A 19,860-nucleotide genomic window follows, 5' to 3' on the forward strand; every position below is an offset into this window, starting at 1 on the left:
CTCTGAAATGTCATAATCTATATTGATTTTATGGGGTTATTGGCTTGAATAAATATAACCCATCTAACACCCATCTGCAAGCCCCTCTTTGCATGATGATTTACAGGTACATGTAGATGTAGAATGCATTTGTAGACATTTTTGTTATCTGCATTCCACAAACTTTTCTCATTAACACATTTTCAATTCTTTTTTATATTGTAAGATAGCTAATTAAAGAGAGTCACTAGAGAGTTCATTACATGTACCTCACTGTTTCAGTTTAATTCAACCCATTTATATGCTAGCCGAAATTTATCTGATAATGGTTTATGTTTCTAAATTCTTTTGTGGTGTATATATGTATATGATGGTCATGGCTGATTTGTAATTATCTTACATTAATATGATTTTTGCTTATAGATATTTGGTATAATTTAAGAATGTTGACCTTAAGTTACTCAGGGTTTAAGATGTCAAATTCAGACTTTTATAAAGTTCAAAGTCATAAGTGAAATTTGTTCTAAACACAACATTTTACATAAAATGAATTATTGTTAACATATTACATTCGATAGATATTTGTTTTTTTATAAATAACATTCAGTGGAATTTGATTTTTTTCAATCTAAGGTAACGTCATCCTTAAGTCCCTGAAAAGATTTCTAAACCTTTTTTATACATTTCTCTAGATTGTTTTACCATTATATCATATCATTATAACATATGATGAATCAATATCACAACAAGAGGCCAATGGGCTACATCGCTAACCTGTTCAACAATAGCCATTATAAAATCAACTTTATAAAGTTATATAAAAAAAATCTGGACAATATAAATGAACATATTCTGTACAAAAAAAAATCATATTGTTTCCCCTGGATATTTTATTGTTTATCTAAAACCCCTTTTGTAACAGGGTGATTTTTTAGTCATATCACATACTGAGCAAAGCCGTTCTAAAGAAGATCTTAAACAACTGTTTATATATAAGATATACACCTATAAATCAAACTTTGAACCCCTTGTGAGGCCGAGGAATTGTCCATGGATCAAAGTCTTAACAATTACAAGTAAAACTATATGCTAAAACATTTCAGGGTTTTTTTAAATTTATAATTTCAATTTTTTAATTCTTTAATTTCCTCTTTGTGTCAATCGTAGAATATTGCCAAATAACCATATCGGTTATATTACCTTGTAGTGAACAAGTTGCTCTTCCAAAAGTTCCACTGCAGAGTCTAGAACTGGCTCTGAAGCACATCTCATCTCAGTTTCTCTACACCATTTATCATTTTTAAGCAGGTCACTTTCAAAGTTTCTCCTTGAGACTACACTGTCTCGAAGATAGCTATGACAAGTTGAGATATCGTTAAGTAGTACTGCGTATCTATTTTCAACTTCTGTAATTAAAAAGAAAAAGAAAATCAGAAATGGTGAGGTTTGAATAAATGATGAGAAGTTTCAGAAGGCAAAAAAGTTGCCCCTTGAATACTGTATTGTTACTTTGGTTTAGGCAGAGCTAAATCGTTGCCTGGAGTGACTTAGAATTATGCATGGAAAATGTTACAACCTATAAAAATTGTTTTAAACAAATGCCTGTAAACTTGAGTTTTGATGACAAGTTAACATTTCATTAAAGTGCAATTAGATTGTATCTAGAGCATCCGAAACTTATTGCTCATATCCAGCATTCAAGCCAGTCAATTGTATCAATATCGATACCATATGTGTAAGATGCAAAATTCATGAAAGTTTGGTGAAGATAGGAATACTAGTAAATAAAGGCACCTGCTCGACATTATCCTCCTCCAGCATCTGAAACCTTTGACAGCATTCAAGCCTGGCAAGTGCTTACGTATAATAAGACGCATCATCCATACAATTATGGTGAAGTTTGGACAAGCAGTAACTTAGATATAGTCATAAAAGAGCACCTGCTCCAATAAGTGAAACTTTTCCATATACCTTAACCTCCTCTTGCATTCAAAACCTATAGCTCAGATTCAGCAATCAAGCCAGTCAAGCGCATAAGTATTTTAAGACACACCATCCATACAAGTTTGGTGAAGTTAGGACTAGCAGTAAATTAGATATGGCTATCAAGGACACCTGCTCGAAAACCTTAAACCTACTCCAGCCTCTGAAATCTATGGTCCAGATTCAGCATCCAAATCTTTCAAGTTCACAAGTAGGTCCCGATGAACCATCCATGCAAGTATGGTAAAGATAGGACAAGTAACAATAATAGCTTTCCAAAAAGCTTGCTGACTTAACAAAAATATTCAATAGATGCAAGCATATATCAATTAGGCTATTATTGTATCATTGTATTTTAGTAAGGGTGTTATAAAATTGTTTCTTCAGACAGACAGACAGACCAAACAGACAGACAAGACAGACAGACCAAACAGACAGACAAGACAGACAGAAAAGGTGATTCCAATGTACCCCCTAAACTTCGTTTGCAGGGGTATACTTATCCAAACATTTATAACCGCCTGTATACCTGCAATTTTTTACTCCAATAAACAATTTAAAGATTTACACAATGTATAAAATCAAGATTGAAAAACAAGTTGAGTCTAAAAAGTTTTCATGCATGTAAAACTTTCAGTAAGTTAACAAATTTTTACATTAAAGATTTTTTCTGGAAATCACCATTATGTTCAAAGTCAAGAAAACAAAAAATTACAACAATCTCATACCTGAAAGTTTGCTGTTGATTTCAGTCATTTCTTCAGCAGTACAATCTATATGTAACATTTTGCCTCTTTTTTGCAGTTCATCAATCTGTTGTTTATAGCCAGTGACATCATTTTGTAGTGCCTGTTGATGAATTTTTCAAATCAACTGTTTATTCACATATCATCATGAGTTTTATAATTGCTAGCAATATAAACAATATGATTTTCAATTATGATGATTATAATAAATATTATTTATACATGTATAATCAACATGGTTGAACAGAGTGAAAAGTTGTCTTAACTAATAAGTAAAAGGAATCAACAGAACACAAGTAATAAAAATTACAAAACTTGCCAAAACAAGACATCTTTACATTGCCTGCCTGTTATTTTTATATTCTATTATATTTCCGATTCTTTACTATGGTGTCATGCATGTTTACACTGTTCTACCATGTGTAAAACCTATTCGAAATCATGCAGGTTTCATATCAGGTACATGTTCACGTATTAAACAGTTTTTCCGGCCACCAGAAGGCTCAAATCTAAGCGGAGGAAAGGAAGACAAGAATAGAATTCCTGGGTCCCCCGCCGGTCAAGCAGTATACTAGTATCGACCAAGGCTGATTTAGACTTTGGATAAGACGGAGTCATTATTGTGGTCAAAGTCCCATAACTCCAACAAAAAGTATCGACCAATGCTAATTTTCGAATTTGACCAAAGTATTAGTGGTATAAACATTTGGTATAAATTTAATGTAAATCCGTCAAAATTTGTAGGCATGAGAGCGCTTACAAGGTCAATTTTTGGATAAAACGGAGTCATTATTGTGGTCAAAGTCCCATAACTCCAAAGTATCGACCAATGCTGATTTTCGAAGTTGACCAAGGTAATAGTGGTATAAACATTTGGTATAAATTTAATGTAAATCCGTCAAAATTTGTAGGCATGAGAGCGCTTACAAGGTCAACTTTGGATAAAACGGAGTCATTATTGTGGTCAAAGTCCCATAACTCCAACAAAAAGTATCGACCAATGCTGAATTTTCGAACTTGACCAAGGTAATAGTGGTATAAACATTTGGTATATATTTAATGTAAATCCATCAAAATTTGTAGGCATGAGAGCGCTTACAAGGTGAATTTTTGGATAAAACGGAGTCATTATTGTGGTCAAAGTCCCATAAATTCAACAAAGAGTATCGACCAATGCTGATTTTCGAAGTTGACCAAGGTAATAGTGGTATAAACATTTGGTATAAATTTAATGAAAATCCGTCAAACTTTGTAGGCATGAGAGCGCTTACAAAAAAATGTGACGGACGGAAACACGGACACACGGTCGCACGAACACACGGACCCACGGACACATGAACGGACGCCCGGCATTTTTATGTCCCCGCTCCGCGTTGCGGCGGGGGACAAAAATGTCTAAACTTAGAAAAACCTAAAAAAAAAAAACCAACTAAAAATAGAAACAAAAAATTGTAAATGAACTAGGGTGCACTGCAGCGAAGATTCATTTGAAAGGTGAGAATGAAAACGTTGAAGGGTTTGACGGTAATAAAATGAGACGAGATATAATGCCACTTTTACAAAGATTTGCGTAGATCATTGCTTCTTGTGAAATAAATGTCACACTTTGTAGTCCTCAGAAAAACAAATTCGCAGAGCTAAGGTCACTGTGATCTTGATATGAAGGTATGTGTACATATTAATATAACTAAACATAACATTATGTTTCTTGAGAAGAAGATTTTTAACCTGTTGCAGTATGAAAAATCTTACAAAGTGTAGTATTGTGTTGTAAATTCCTAAGCAGACTATTTTTTAAAACTCTTATATATTTTAATGTTTAACTTTGAACCCATTTAATTTTTTTAATTTGTACCTTTTTGGGTCCCAATTATTGGTCAGGGGGCACAGTTTTAACAATTCAGAATTAATACGATCTGAGGATCTCACAATTGCAGCATTGAAGTTCTTGGGAAGAAGATTTTTAAACACAATTCCCTACAATTTCTTTGTTAATCTTTGCACTCCTCTCTTTGTATTAAAAAAAAAATTGACATCACACCATCTATTCCGGTTTGGTTTACATATACAATGTACAGTGAGCTCTGAATAAAACGCTGATTTTTGCCTTACTGTTACTCAAGTAATCGACTGAACAAAATTGATAATGTTTAGGTTCACACGTCAATCTAAAAAAAATATTTGTATGAATAAATATATTCATTTTATTTTAAAAATCACAGCTGCTTTATCATTCAAAGTTGAAAATGACCTGAATTGGTTTTTTGGGAGTTGATTTTAATCAACTCTCCTATGCAGTCAATCTGGCAAACCGAAAGTGAAACAGTGTTTGGACCTAAGCACAAATCATCACCGCTGACAAGTCTTAGTTCTTGAATATAATAGAAAAATTCGACGTAATGTATGCCGAAGCATTGTATTTCAAGGAAGCTTATCTATAAACACTTAAAAAATAGTAAGATTTTATATAGTATGAACAATTTAGATATTTATGTAGTCTCGTGTATTCCTACGCCAGAGTTTAATATAGTCTCGTTCAACCAAAAGCTCGGCTGTCTCTGTAAATCTCCGACAAACAGAGAGGCTCTCTTGCTTGTCGGAGTTTAACGGAGCGTCTGGTTGAACGAGACTGGAGTTCAATATCAATAGTGCTTGGATCCTTACAATTTTTAGAATTGTTTCGATTACTAATACAAAGTTTGAAATCTATCTTTAAATATTACACAACATGATTCATATGGGATTTCTCTAAATTCTTGTCTGAAAAGTCTAATTAAAATTCATATTATTAAAAAGTGTGTAATTTAAATACAGACTAGAAACTAATTGCCACGCAAGATAAGTTGATTTTAAAATAAATGATAATCGATAAAATCAACTCCCGTCAGTACTTCAGTACTTTGAATTTATTCTTAGTCGAGTTCTTCGTTAACTAAAAAAGCATGTTATAAATGTAATCGGGGTGTTAAAAAGGCATTCTCTTAAGTCGAAAACCGTGTCAAAATAACAACTGCATACATTTGAATCCACCTGGAGCTTTTGTTCATGTTAAGTGAATTAAATTTTTGAAAATGTAATTTTTCATCCAAAATTGCACATTTGTTGCCTACTATACTTTTAAAAATACTTCTTATTCACTATGATATCTATCATAATCAAGTCATTTCCTGCTGATTTGAGAAAATATTTCACGGTGCAGTGAGCCACCCTAAAGAGAAGTTCTAAAACAGACACTTGGAATTAAAGACGTTTACAGTATATGTCACACTAAAAGTCTCTTACCCTGCATCTTTCCAATTGTTTCTCTACCTCCTGACTTGACAGTCTAAGAAGTTGAAATTCACAAATCTCTCTTTCTTTCTTCTGAAGCCACTGGCAAACCTGTTGCAGTTTGTGTTGAACTTTCTGTCTCTGCTCCACACTACTAGCTAATAGTTTCTGCTGGTCTGCTGCCAGACTGTACACCTTCTGGTGCTGATCACACACTTGTGTAATCCAGTCATCCACAAAAGCCCTTTCTGAGTGAGGAAGATCTCGTATCAATTCCTCTACTTTCCCCTTTACTGTTTCGATTGTTGCTTCCTTTGATTGCAATTCCTTACAAAGACTCTACAAAAGTGTGCATGTACATCAATACAAATTCATTAACATGAGACAAAAGGATATCTTAATTGTCATCTGAGTCCAAAGAGTGACAGTTTAATAAATATCCCCCCCCCCAAAAAAAAAAGGAAAATAAACATGATCTCGTTGTGAGCAACGAGGAGATCTTCCATCCGATTTCAGAGTGTGAAATAAAACCTTGACTTTAATATAATGTTCGACAGCCAATTATGATCTGTAATAGGGGCACAGGGTCCATTCAAATGGTCAGATATTATTTAGTATCAATAGTAAGAGCTGGAGATGAAAAGTTTAAGACCCTATTGGCACCTTATTTAAGATGCCAGCCAGCCTCTTTCAAATTTAGGGTTGTCTGCTTCTAAATAATTTTGTTTAACAAATGGTTAAAAATCTGTTACCGTTTTTTTTAGAAATATTTGAAAAAATTTTTGGTATTAGAAAGACCGACCCCTTATCTTCTATTGAGGCCATTTAACGAAACTTTCATGACTGAATATTGCGACGAACATAATTCTAATCTTCTTCTCTATATTGCTTTTCAAAATATTTGTCCTTTTTGAGATAAAAGTGATAGAAGTTTTGAACTTCTGGCCCCTTAAAACCCCTAATTATGCAACACATGAAAAAATCATTCGTTTGGGTACATTAATGTAAGATGAACATTTTTGCTTCTATAACATATCATAAAATATGTCTTAGTAAAGTAATAGGCACTCCCAGTTTCAAATAGCGAGGTGTACCCTATTACTCTTCTTTGGTTTGATCAAGATAAGAATTTTGCTTTTAATCTTTAAGACATCTTGTCACAACATGGTATTTTCAACCGACTAAGAAATTGTTTGTATTGCCAAAATTGGTTGTTTATCTCTGAAGCACTTGGGTACAGCTTTGGTCAATACAGCAGGGCTTTTTTGGAGGTTTTTGATTAGCAATCAAAACGCATTCTACAATTCCATATCTCAAAGAAATACAGGAGCTTGGGCTATGAATGAGAAACAGAAACTTTTCCCAAAGGTGTGGCGTACCCTTAAGTACAAAACAGAATATACACACACATTGTATTAATATTATTTTTATGGGATATTCGGGGGTTTTTTTTCAATGCAAATACGGGAGGCAACTCTAATTGGGTAAAATTCACCTGTAAGGTTACTTGGCCAATGCAACGTTACCTAATTCCTTTTTTTAAGAAATTCTCAAGTTAATATGATCTTGACTTTAATATCGGTCAAACGGAACATGATATCAAAATGGGAGCTTAATCATAATTATTTTTTACATCTTTATAATGCTTTTCAAAAAATATCTCATTCATGAGAAGAAAAAAGCCAAACTTTTTGGATTCTAGTCCCAAGTTTCGGTGAGCTTAAAAAGGGTAGTAAAATGAAGTAGCTTGATAAATCCCTTCCTTTATTTTGACATATTCAAATACCTTTGAATTCTCTAATCTGATTTCTGCACTTTGTAAATGTTTTCCTGCAATCACTTTTTCTGACATCATCTGCTCTTGTTTTGTTAGCCATAACAAATATTTGTCCACCTCTGCTTTGATGTCTGACAAATTTGCAGAAACTCCCTCATACTGTTGTCTTGCTCGTTCGATTCTCACTTGAAGATGTGTATGTTTGTTGCCTACTGATCTAAAATGATAAAAGCAACAAAAAAGTCAAAGAACTAACATTAGTTCTCTTCACAAAAAGTTTAATTATGTTTTGTTTTGTTTGACTAATTTTCTAAACAAGAGCTCCTTTTAAAGCACGTTTTTTTATTAACTTGTGCTTTGAAGAGAGTGAGACACAAAAGCCACATCGTTCACTTAAGCAACAATGACCATAACTCTGATCAAAGAAGCTTTATGCAGTCAAATAAAAAACTATATGGATATTTATTCTTAGAGTTTATCTTAACAAAATATTTTAATTTCCTTATAATGTTTTGTTAAACATTGAGCACTTTTTTGTCCCCGTGTTGTTCTAGAGGTTGTTATTTGAGCAATAAAGAATAGAAATTGTATTATATTGCACACTGTATTAATGCACTTCTTTGAAAAAACATATTTCTTCCCCATAGACTCCTATACTAATTCTTATAACCTCTCTTTTAGAGAATCATGATTTTAACAATTTAAAATCTTTAAAGGGCATGGTCACGATTTTGGTCAAACTTTATTTTCAATTTTTATTATTTTTACAATGCATTAGTAAATAAATGCCTTTCTAATAATCGACTAGATCTGAGTGTCAGTCGTAAAGTTATAAGCAAGATACATAGCTCACAACTCTTTGTTGTGTAAACAAGGCTCATGCATTGTTTTTGTTTAGGTATACATGTAATTGGTTCAAATACCAGTAAAAGTTCTTTCAGCTTGCTTATTCATTTTGGACATAAATAAACAGTTCCTTGCTTTTGTCAGATTCATTTTACATCTAAACCTCTTTTGAATTGCATGTTGTCAGAAATTGATTGATTACCGTGGGTGAATAAATGAACGGAAAGTCCAAACTACATCAAAACCAGTCATGTACATCCGCCAATTCGTAAAAGAAAATTATAAAATATTTTCAAATAAAATCATTAACATACCGGGCATTTAACATTTTTTGTTAAATGTTAAATACCCGGTATGGTAATGGTAAAGCTGGACAAAAAACCCCGATGGATTTAAAAAATATATTCAAATTTACATCAGTATGTCTAATTTGGCCAGCTTTACCATTAACATACCGGGTATTTAACATTTAACAGAAAATGTTAATTACCTGGTATGTTAATAGTAAATATGGTAAAAAAAACCGATGGATTTTAAATTTAAAAAATATATTCAAATTTACATCAGTATACCTGATTTTCTCCTCCACAAGGCTTTGATCATTTGAACTGATTTTCGGTAAGACTTTGGCTGCTGTGTTATGTAAACTCTCCAATGAATCCTTCTGTCTATCAGTGGCTTTAGATAATTTCTAGAAGAAAAAACCCCAGATGAAAGCATATTCTAGCAATAGTTTAGTCAATGATATATCCCTTCCATAGAAACATTAAACCTGGAAAGAATTTTTATTTAATGATTAATATATAAGATTATAATGACAGATCGAATAGGAATTATGCCTTTGTTATCAAGAAACATTTTTCAGTAGCCATCCACCTGTTCTTGCCTAGAACTAAGGTACACAGGTAATCTGGCTTTATTTTCTAGGTGAACCCAACGGAAGGCTCCTCTTTCCTTCATACATTTTACAGTTCTAACACTGTTTCAACCTCTCAAAAAATAACTTTACTCATTTAACTAAATGACCACATCGTATTAAGAATAACCCCTTAATATAATGACTCAACGACAGTATACAATTGAATGCCACAACATATAAAGAATTTACCTATGCACGTAACATTTTCACCACTATATATTTTTTGAAATTGTTCACAATATTTTTTTTTTTAACACGTCATAAAATGATATCCTTGTACTAGGAAGTACTGTATGTAATGACTTTATCCAAGAATGTCGCATTGCATGAAAGGATTTTGCAGTTACACATGAAGAGTGTATAACAATGTACATAACAGAACGATTGAACAACAATACATAATGAGTTTATCTCTGTATACTATTTAATGAGATGACCATGTTATGTAAAGATTTATTCATTGAATATGATGAATTCACAGGCACGTAGCATCGTTTTTGAAAGTGTGTGTGTGGGGCGGGGGGGGGGGGGGGGCAGGGTTAATTTCATTATCATAATTTTATTAGTCAGAGAACCTGGACAAAACAAAGATCATGATTTTTCTTGTTGTCCATAGTTGTCCCTGGTTCTTTCACTATATAAGCCTGTATGGTCAGGCACGGAGCTTTATTTGTCTTCGATCTTTAATTCTTCACTACCCTTCTACTCTAAAAAGTGTTTTATATGTCTGCGAAAACAAGTTCCTCATAGAACGGATTGCAGTTTAAGGTAAACGAGTCTCAAAGTACAGTAGCTTGATTCTGTACAATGTAGCTATTTGGTAAAGATGGAGAACCATGAAAGACCCTTTTGATGTCTTTTCTTCTTTCTAAAGTAGATTTTTTCCGTACATTACAAATGATTCAGCAAAAAATTTAGCCCCTGGATATTAGAATGATACCTTATTTAACAGTTTATCTCTTCGGGTAAGAGTTTTATGAAGTTTTAATAAAAAATGGTATCAGAACTTATGGATCACATGAATATTGCAAATTATGTTGCTTAAAGACAATTATAAGATTTGAGAAATTTTAAGACAACTTGATCAGACATTTTTCAAAGTCTGAATTGAAATTGTATTTAAATATAATTAGTTCAGAGTTTATTTTGGCGTTTTTTGGTAATTAAAACTACAGTGTATGAAGGATGTGGATCGATCTTCTTTATTGCTATAGTAAGTGAATTTTGATCTGCGGGATGAACTCGATATTCATGTTCACAACATCATAGATTCCACAAACTTCATCGAATACAAGCGATGATCGATCTCCGACGTTTTTAGTGCCAGTTGAAATTCATAGCAATCTAATTTTATTTTTCAACTATTTTCAACTTTTTAAAAAAATTACATTAAAAACATGTAGCGAACCAGTCAGTTTTTAAAATGTCTAGATTACGTGACACTTATTAATTATGTGGTTACATTAAAAATAAGATCGAAATGCTATAAATTATTTACTTATCATAAAATGTCAAAAGTATTTACTGCCAACGAAAATAACGAAATTAAATCCTCATCGAATATTTCTGCTTCTACAGTATTTCTACTTTATTGTTTATTTTAATAGGGAGTGCACCACAATATGCAGGTGTCCTGTACCACCTTAAAACTGAAGTGTATGCTTTACGTATACATAATTATTTACTTAATAAAACAGTGCAAGGAGTTTTAAAGAATAAAGTCATGAAAATATATGCATATTACAAATTACTGATCTTTTTCTGAAGTTACGTACACAATACAGGTCAACAGGTCGCATTAGCGGGTACTAATTTTACCCAGCTCTTCGGTTAGATTGTATTCACGTGGTGTACATACCGGTATGTGTTTTCCATATGCAGAATGGGATTAATAAACATGCATAAAAACGTTTCTTTTGTGATCATCATCTTAAAGGATTCATACTGTGCTCTAAATGGATTATCATTATGATGTTGACCAATATAGGTAAGCATAATACACATATAATAGTACAATACATGTATTATGAGACACCGGTATATAAGTATTGCTTTTACTTTCTAAATACGAGTTAGTGATCTCCCTTTGCCAGCATACTGTATCATCATCTATTGATTAATATTTGAATAAGCATATCATTCATTGTTACCTATCCTATCGCGTTTCGTACAGTTTCTTTCATTTTAATTGCAAAAGTTATTTTTTTTTCATTTGTCAGACTTACAAAATTTGTGTCTGTGTGTATTACATGTACTAAGAAAGTGTAGAGACTTATCATCTTTATATGAGTTATAATAGGAAGGAAGGGGTCTTTTTTCTTAATGTATTATGATGCATTAAGTATAATGTAGGCCATGACCCTATGGGATTGTTCTGACCCCATGAAACAGAAAAATACCAAATATCTTGAAACTGTGGAGATTCCCATTACTAAACCTTGTTTCTTGTTTCTATAATGTCATTATGATGCATCAAATGGTGTAAAGTACATGGTCCCCAGGTGATGTCTTTAACCCCCCTCCCTCTCTCTCTCTCTCTCTCTCTCTCTCTCTCTCTCTCTCTCTCTCTCTCTCTCTCTGAGAAATAGGAAATGATATATATTTTGATAACTTTTGAGATCCCCATCCCTAAACCATATTTAATTTATTCTGGTTCCTTGTGTCATGGGATATATATATATAGGTTTTACCCCCTTGGAGACACCCTGACTTTCTAGAACTGGAAATAATGAAGCATTTTATCTAATTCATAAGTAGTCTTTGACCCATGTGGGTAATTCTTAGCTTAATGATGACCCTGCTTTGTTTTGGATATGGAGGATAAACATTTAATTTTAATCATTTTTTATATAATCATTTATAATTGTTATTAATTTTAACTTGAATATTAGTTATTGATCCCCAGGTAGAAGATATCAGACTTCTAATTATATCTCAATAGATCATTAATTTTGTCAATTATGCAAGGTGTAATGTGATTTTTTATTAAGAAAAACATTTTTTATCAGTTTAAAGAACTTTTTAGACCCCAAATTATGTTTGGATTTAAATAGATCATTCAAAAGTTAAAAAGAGTTTAAATGTAAATTTTTTTTTATTGAGCAAAAATGAATGCAAGGTTTTTTTTTTTTTAAGAAAAAAAAATGTCATTTTATTTACAGTTTAAGGGGAAACAGGACACCGATATAGCTAACCCACGTTACTCAATTTGTATGCATACACCGCTGCAGTTATGAGACTGTAACCTTAAAAAAATCATGATTTAATGCTTATATTTACATTTTTTTAACTCCATGCCTTGTTTGCAAATGTGATTTATACCTTAATATTCCTATCTTATCCTAAGGGTAAGTTCATATTAATGGAAGAGCCACAATAACAGCCACAAGTGTGAACTTTTTTTTTCGCTTGTGACGTTGCATTTTACAGCGTTCAACGTTTGTGACGTACATCATAATAAAACTCGTCATTTTAACCTTTGAATACCCTGTGTGCATTACAGTGTTATAACTGCCGTAGCTGATGCTATAATGATGTCATTTATCCATTATGACGTCAAACATTAAATAGATTTTTTCCCATTTAACATTTTCAATTTTTGAAGTGTAAATGTACTGTATTAGGAAAGGAGGAATGAGTTTATAAATACAATGAAAACATATGGCTGTACTGGGAATTGAACCCGGGACCCCTGCAATTCTAGTCAGGAGCTCTACCACTGAGCTACCGAGAGGCCCATATAGCCCCAACAGTGAACTACTACAGTACAAAATCATAATTGGTTTATAAAATCAAAATATATATTCTTATTATTATTCTGTTTGTGTTAATTAATAAATCTAAAGAAAGTATTACTTTTTTGATGGTTCAAAACAGATATTGTCACAAAAAGTGATAATTCCAGAATAAGGATTATAAGGATGATTCCAATTGTAGTGTCTCCCTTGAATGCCAAGAAAGTGGCAAGTTATAAAGCAGATGCTAAGGTTGAGACATGTATATGAATTTTTTAAAACAATTTCATTGGGAATTTTTTATGTGCCCTCACGTTTTGTTCAAATTTAGAATCATGGAACATGACCCACATTCCAAAAACATTATGCACACTGGGCAGTGTATAAATAAATGGTCATCATTAGCTCTTTTAGTCTTCAGTTCAGAAGAACTACAACATAGCTAGAATGAAGACTTTCTGACATAAACAGTAAATAGCTAGCGCAAACATTTTTTGACATCTTGGATCCTGGCTCCTCTGATAATACATGTACCTCTCACACTGGAGCAGATGTCATGACATGAATCTATATCTACTCAGTTTTTATTTCTCAACTATCGTAATGATCATAATCATAATCTACCTCTGACCAAAACAGAATTATGATAAAGCTGCTCTACTAGTAAATCAATTTCATGAACCAGGTACATGTATGAATTAAGCATTTCTTGAATGTTTAAAACTGCCTTCAAATGCATTATTTAGCATAGATAGAATATGTTCTATCATTAAAATGAAAGATGTCCTATAGACCAGTTTAACGTTTGTGACCTGAGCGTAGCCTGGTCATAGTTAGACTATTCTTTCTACATTTAGCAGTGCTCAGTTCATTAGGATATTTTGAATCTGAATGTGCATGTTGATCAAATTTACAGTATTTTTTAGGTTGTTTTAGGTTGAAACTTATCTAGATAAGTTTGCACATGTGTACAAAACAGAACTGGCTTTTCTTTTTATGTAATTTACTGATTATATAACAATAACAATGATTAAATTTGCATATATACATTTACTCTCTCTCTCTCTCTCTCTCTCTTTCTCTCTCTCTCTGCATGAACATTCAAAAAGGGGGAGTAAATATGCAATAAAATGCTTTCTTTTGTGATTCTTTCACAAACTGTGCAAAAATCAAGCAATCATGCATTGCAGAAAAAATTAACATAACCACCTGACAAACGAAGTATTTTGATTTTTTTCTAAAATGCATGTTCATGGTTAATTAAGCCCTAATGATCCACAAAAGAAAGATTTTTTGTGTTTAATCAATCTTTCCTCATCTTTAAAGCATTTATACAAACAGGTACATGTAATATAGCAAAAAATAGTGCATGACAGAATCCGGTATAGAGATTGAGTGTTATTAGTCAGAGCCACTTAATTATATTCTTGCATAAATAAAATAAAAATACTAAACAAAAAGTTAGTCGGACCCTTTAACTGCATGTTTAAAAACTAATGAATCCAGATCTTTTGTCTAAATGATTATTTTTTTATGTACCTGCTAACAACCTTTTACAAAGAAATCATTCAACCTTCAGTAGGGAATAATACAATATTGACTAGGTTTGTTTTGATTCTTCTATCATCACAATTCCACTTCAGTACACTTGGATTTTAACTGTTATTTATATACCCATGCAAAAAATCTAACTCATTGCCTTATTTTAAACGTGGGTTTTAAAAACATTGTGTATTCAACAAATGCATTTGTATGCTTTCAGATCAATTAAGTTAACGTATCAAAAACTTAGAATTCACAAGATACATGTAATTAAAGTTTAATTGAAGGGTTGTACCATGCAGCTAGCTTGTAAACTTTTCAAAAGTACAGGGTATATGTAGAAACATTTCAAAATCTTTTGTTTGCAAACACTGCACTATAGCTTAAATCAAAACAAATATAAACATATAACTCCAAGCTATCAAGAAAATATGTGCTCTAATTTTTATAGCTTGAATTGTTATCAGAGGATGCATGGATTATAATGTATAAATCTTTTCAGAATAACAGAAAGATTATAAATGCAGGAGATAATATGTTTTTGTTTGATACGCTTTAAAATTAAACCTCACGTGCATGGGAACAGCAAACATACGCTGAAGTGTACAGTTCTATTGTCACGTAGACAATAGATTACGTAAATCATAGTTATCATACCTTTTTTCCCTTTTTCCTTTTTTTATTTTTACTGCAGTTCAGACTGGAAAAGTTAGTTCCCATTTCAAATGTGTTGTTTATTCACAATATAACTCCAATGAAAATTTGAGCAAACATGTCAAAAGAACTGTGCCTGTAGAGTGAAGTTGATATATAATGTACATTTACACTACTTTAAACCCAGCCAAGTTTGCATATCCAACCAAATATATATATAAGAAATCAATCCCTTTAATTTCTTGTTCCTTGAAATGACTGGTTCCTGATCAATCAATATTTCGAACAAGCTTCAATCTTTTAACCTGTGAGAATGCAATGGTTCAACTCCCACTGTACTTTACTTTAATTACACCCTGAACATATATTCTAGCTGTTTATGGGGTAATTACCTATATAACGTCTAGCATGGAAACTATTTCCGAACGGCAATAATCTAATCTGGCTCAAGTTGTAAGTGGAGACCTGTTGTACTGATTATAAAGCAGGTCATTATATATTAAAGCTAGCCTTAAATCCAAATCAATCCACAACTATTTTACTGTGCATGTATTAAATGGAAGAAGTATGTGTTGTTTTTACACTTATCAATACTTAAGGTAATCCTGTTTATACCAAAGACAAGTCACTCACAGTAACTTTGCATTTATTTTATTTTTTTTGCATATATATATATCTTAATCAGGATCAGTTCTCCAAGTTCTGTTTAGAAAATATAGTCAATAAGAGGGTCACATGCAATTTCCAGTACCGGTACTTTTAAAAATTATAATTTTCATAAAGGATGAGATCCCATCCCATATACACATGAGCAGCCCTTTTAATATGTACAATATGGGGTTGAACTTTTTGCTTGTGAACTTTAAATTAATAAATCATCTTAATATTTCCTGTCATAGAAAGCATGGTCTATATAATTTGATGAAAAACAAAGTTAAATTATGCCCCCCCCCCCTCCCCAGCAGTTGATGGCTGTAGATTTGCTTTTTAGTGCTAATGTCATCATGTGCCCGGATTAAGAGAAGGGATGGGGTGAGGTGTCCTGAAAAATTCATTTATATAGTAAAATATTCTAAAATAAACCTTAGACTTAACCCCCCCCCCCCTTTGCAAACGCAATTATTACTCTGAGCTCGATCCTCTCCACTCCCTATGAGATTCATACTATTCAAATTTCAAATTTTAAAGCAATTGTTTGCCAGAGAACATATTCTGGTAAATGAAAACCTTGGTCAGATCTTTTACAAGTCCAAAGATTTTCCAACTTAATAGGTTACAATGAACAAAAACAAAACCCAACCATTGAAAACTAGTCTTAAACACCTTTATTCATTAATAAATGCAATACAATCCTAATAAAACAAAGAAAAGAAAAATAGTTTGCTGCAATAACACTTTCAATATATATATATCTATCTTAAGTAACTGAATATATACAAATACATGTACTGTAATGAACTATATCAACATGCGACATTCCTCAGTTTTAGAAAAAATTTCCTTAATATATTATTTTTTCTTAATATGCATTAATATAAACACACATGTTAAACCTGTTAATGCCCAAGAATTTCAGGTTGCATTACCACTTTATTTTTTGAGTTATAGTATTTTAAATTTTTCTTTTAAGAGCATGCAAAATGCAATTGAATGCTTATAAATAAAGTCAGAGTACAATGTGTATATATTTTCAATTGAAACTATATACAAACATGTATCCAAATAGAAAAATAACATACGACATTAAAATATAATTGTGGAATTGCATGGTGAAAATGTCATATAGGCAATTAATTTAGCCTTGCCATAAATAGCTTAACTTGATTTTTTTAACAATTCAGGCACAATGTACACCAATTTGTGTAGAATGTTTTGTAGTTTGCTGGGATTTGATTTCATAAATATGTGCCCAAAAGGCCCAATTTTAAAAGACAAGCTTATAAACTAACAGTTTAAAATGGATAAAAAATAAAAATAAGAAAATATAATATCTAACAGGAACTTGATCCAAAATGTTGGATCACGTTGAGTTGCCATGCAGGGATATCATACCAAATGAGACACTTTACATCTCATTTGATCTAAAATGATCCACGCCTGGCAACTCATTGTGATCTCACCTTTGGGTCACTTTTATGATGATAGGTTTATTACATATTGACCCTTTAAAATGTAAAGCTAACAAATTATCTATGTTTATTCAAATCTAAATTGTGTACCTTTTGAAATAAACCATCTAAAAAGCAAACTCTTTTAAAATGTGTTAAAATACAGACATTTCTGTTGTGTGTACATTAATTATCTGAGTTTCAGAGAGTTTCAGAGAGTACTTGGTGATATGAATTCAGTAAACCATGGTGTGGAGATCCAGATAGTTAGATCACACTCTGTCAAATTAACAGTGAAGAAAGGAAATGTGTTCAATAAACAAGAGGCCCATTGGCCATATCACTAACCTAAACATTAACAGTTTTTGTATCGAAATTTTTATCTATGAAATTCTAATAATACTGTGAAATATTTTAAAATTTTACAATACATTAAACAGTACATAAAAAGTCTACTTTTTGGGCATTATCCTAACATCTAAGATGCATGATGCATCAACTGACCAATCTTATGCCTCAATTATAACTTTTGCACTCACTTTGCACACATAACTTGAGGCAAAACCTCAGATTGACAAGAATTTAGATGAGGAAAGATGGCGAGTGTTGGCCAAAAAGACATAAAGATCAGTGAAATTGTTAAGTGACTACATAAATCACTTATCAGCATCAAACATAGTACATCAAGATTAGTATGACAGCCTAGACTAAAACTTTCTTAGTTTGCTACTGGCTATATAAGTTAATAGATTTGAAACCTATCCGATTTATTTTTGAATGGATAAGTTTGCAAATAAACAACACTCTCTTTCTCTTCACTTTTGATCTGTTATATAGTTCCAGGCATCATGCCTTTGATATATTTTAAGATCTATTTAAAGATACCATCTGATTTTGTTTTATCTTTGAAAAAAATATTTATCATGTGCATACATGTACGTGCAGAGACAGGTAGATCTGCATCCAATTTTATGTGTCTTTTGATGTTGGTATCATATCATTGATAAGATATGTTATGATTCTAGTTATCTAAGTATTTGCTTTTTTAAGAAGTAAATTTCAGCTATTTCTTGGTCATGCAAGGATCAATTAATTAAATTAATTCAAACAAGATGCAATAGAGTGACCCAAGGTGATATAAATATATAGCTTAATAATAACTTGTATACATTGTATATGCATCACAGGAAGAAATAAAAAGCAGCACCTTTAACAGATACTTGTAATAAAATAGTTTATAAATATGATATTGAAACATTAAGTATGGATAATTATCATTGTATGGATAGTTATCATTTTTTTCAAATTAATATTATATTAGGATGAATGGTGTATGTGACAGTGGCATTAATTTGTTTGAAAATCGGTAGAGTTTAACATGTATGCTAATTTACATGTAAAATTGACATTCCTAATCTGTCACACTTATCTATACTTCTTTATTAAAATAATACTCGCATTTTTGGGCTTTAAAACCGAGAAATCGAAAGAGTACTGTCTTTTGTTTTATATATTTTTAACATTACTATATAGTACTTGGAGATTACCAATTTATTTTTTCTCAATCAGGCTTTGCTAATTAATAATCAACGAAAATTCATTTTAAAAATCCGGAAATCGTCTGAATTTTTCAGATTTTACAATCTTGTGCGTGCGCACTACATTCACGCTAAATCACGGGATGCGCTTTAGTTTATGTATCCACAATATCACATTTGCATGGATAAACTAAAAAACAATGATAGAATTATGTGTAAATTTTCATTAAAAATTTGCTATACATTCTGTTCATGAAAGAAAATACGGGAGATAACTTAACTCATATGAAAAATTCCAAGAGTTCTGAATGTCAACATGGTGTGCAAATTTGATGTATCTATTTCGTAAATGCCTGACATAATATGCTATGTCAACCCGTGCATGCATGGGTCAAAGTCTAGTTGTATAATATTCATTTAAGGAGGCCGATTTGGGTTTTTTTGCGGAAAAACTACAATAGCAAAACTCTTTATTTTTTAACCATATGTAATTGAAACCAACTCTAGTTTATATGCGAAGGTTCATGAAAATCGACTGTCTGGTTCTTTTTAGGGACCATCTCAAAATAGAGGTACATTTACTATAGGAATGTATAGGAAACTGTCATTTTCCGCACATCAAAGCAGTTTTTAAAAATACTACAATAGCTTTTTTTCTCAAATTATTAAATATGATAAGTAATATCATTTCCTACCTTATATGTAAAAAACACAAAATTCTACCGTCTGGTTTTTAGTGGGGGCCATCTCAAAATATTAAAATG

The 19,860-nt window shown here is 31.8% G+C and overlaps 1 protein-coding gene across 1 annotated transcript in view; it reads right to left on the reverse strand.

Moving 5' to 3' along the window:
• The window catches only part of LOC136276357 (muscle-specific protein 300 kDa-like), a 35,879-nt gene extending 20,108 nt beyond the window's left edge, over positions 1 to 15,771 (reverse strand). The window contains exons 1-6 of the mRNA XM_066088234.1: positions 15,454 to 15,771; positions 9,174 to 9,292; positions 7,765 to 7,972; positions 5,991 to 6,317; positions 2,691 to 2,811; positions 1,180 to 1,385 (exon numbers count right to left, since the gene is read on the reverse strand). Of these exons, the coding sequence (XP_065944306.1) occupies positions 1,180 to 1,385; positions 2,691 to 2,811; positions 5,991 to 6,317; positions 7,765 to 7,972; positions 9,174 to 9,292; positions 15,454 to 15,516 (1,044 nt within the window). The 5' untranslated portion in view covers positions 15,517 to 15,771. The remainder of the gene's footprint in view (positions 1 to 1,179; positions 1,386 to 2,690; positions 2,812 to 5,990; positions 6,318 to 7,764; positions 7,973 to 9,173; positions 9,293 to 15,453) is intronic.
• Between the last annotated feature and the right edge of the window lie 4,089 nt (positions 15,772 to 19,860).

This window comes from Magallana gigas, chromosome 6 (genome assembly GCF_963853765.1).
Source record: "Magallana gigas chromosome 6, xbMagGiga1.1, whole genome shotgun sequence".
Taxonomy (NCBI): domain Eukaryota; kingdom Metazoa; phylum Mollusca; class Bivalvia; order Ostreida; family Ostreidae; genus Magallana; species Magallana gigas.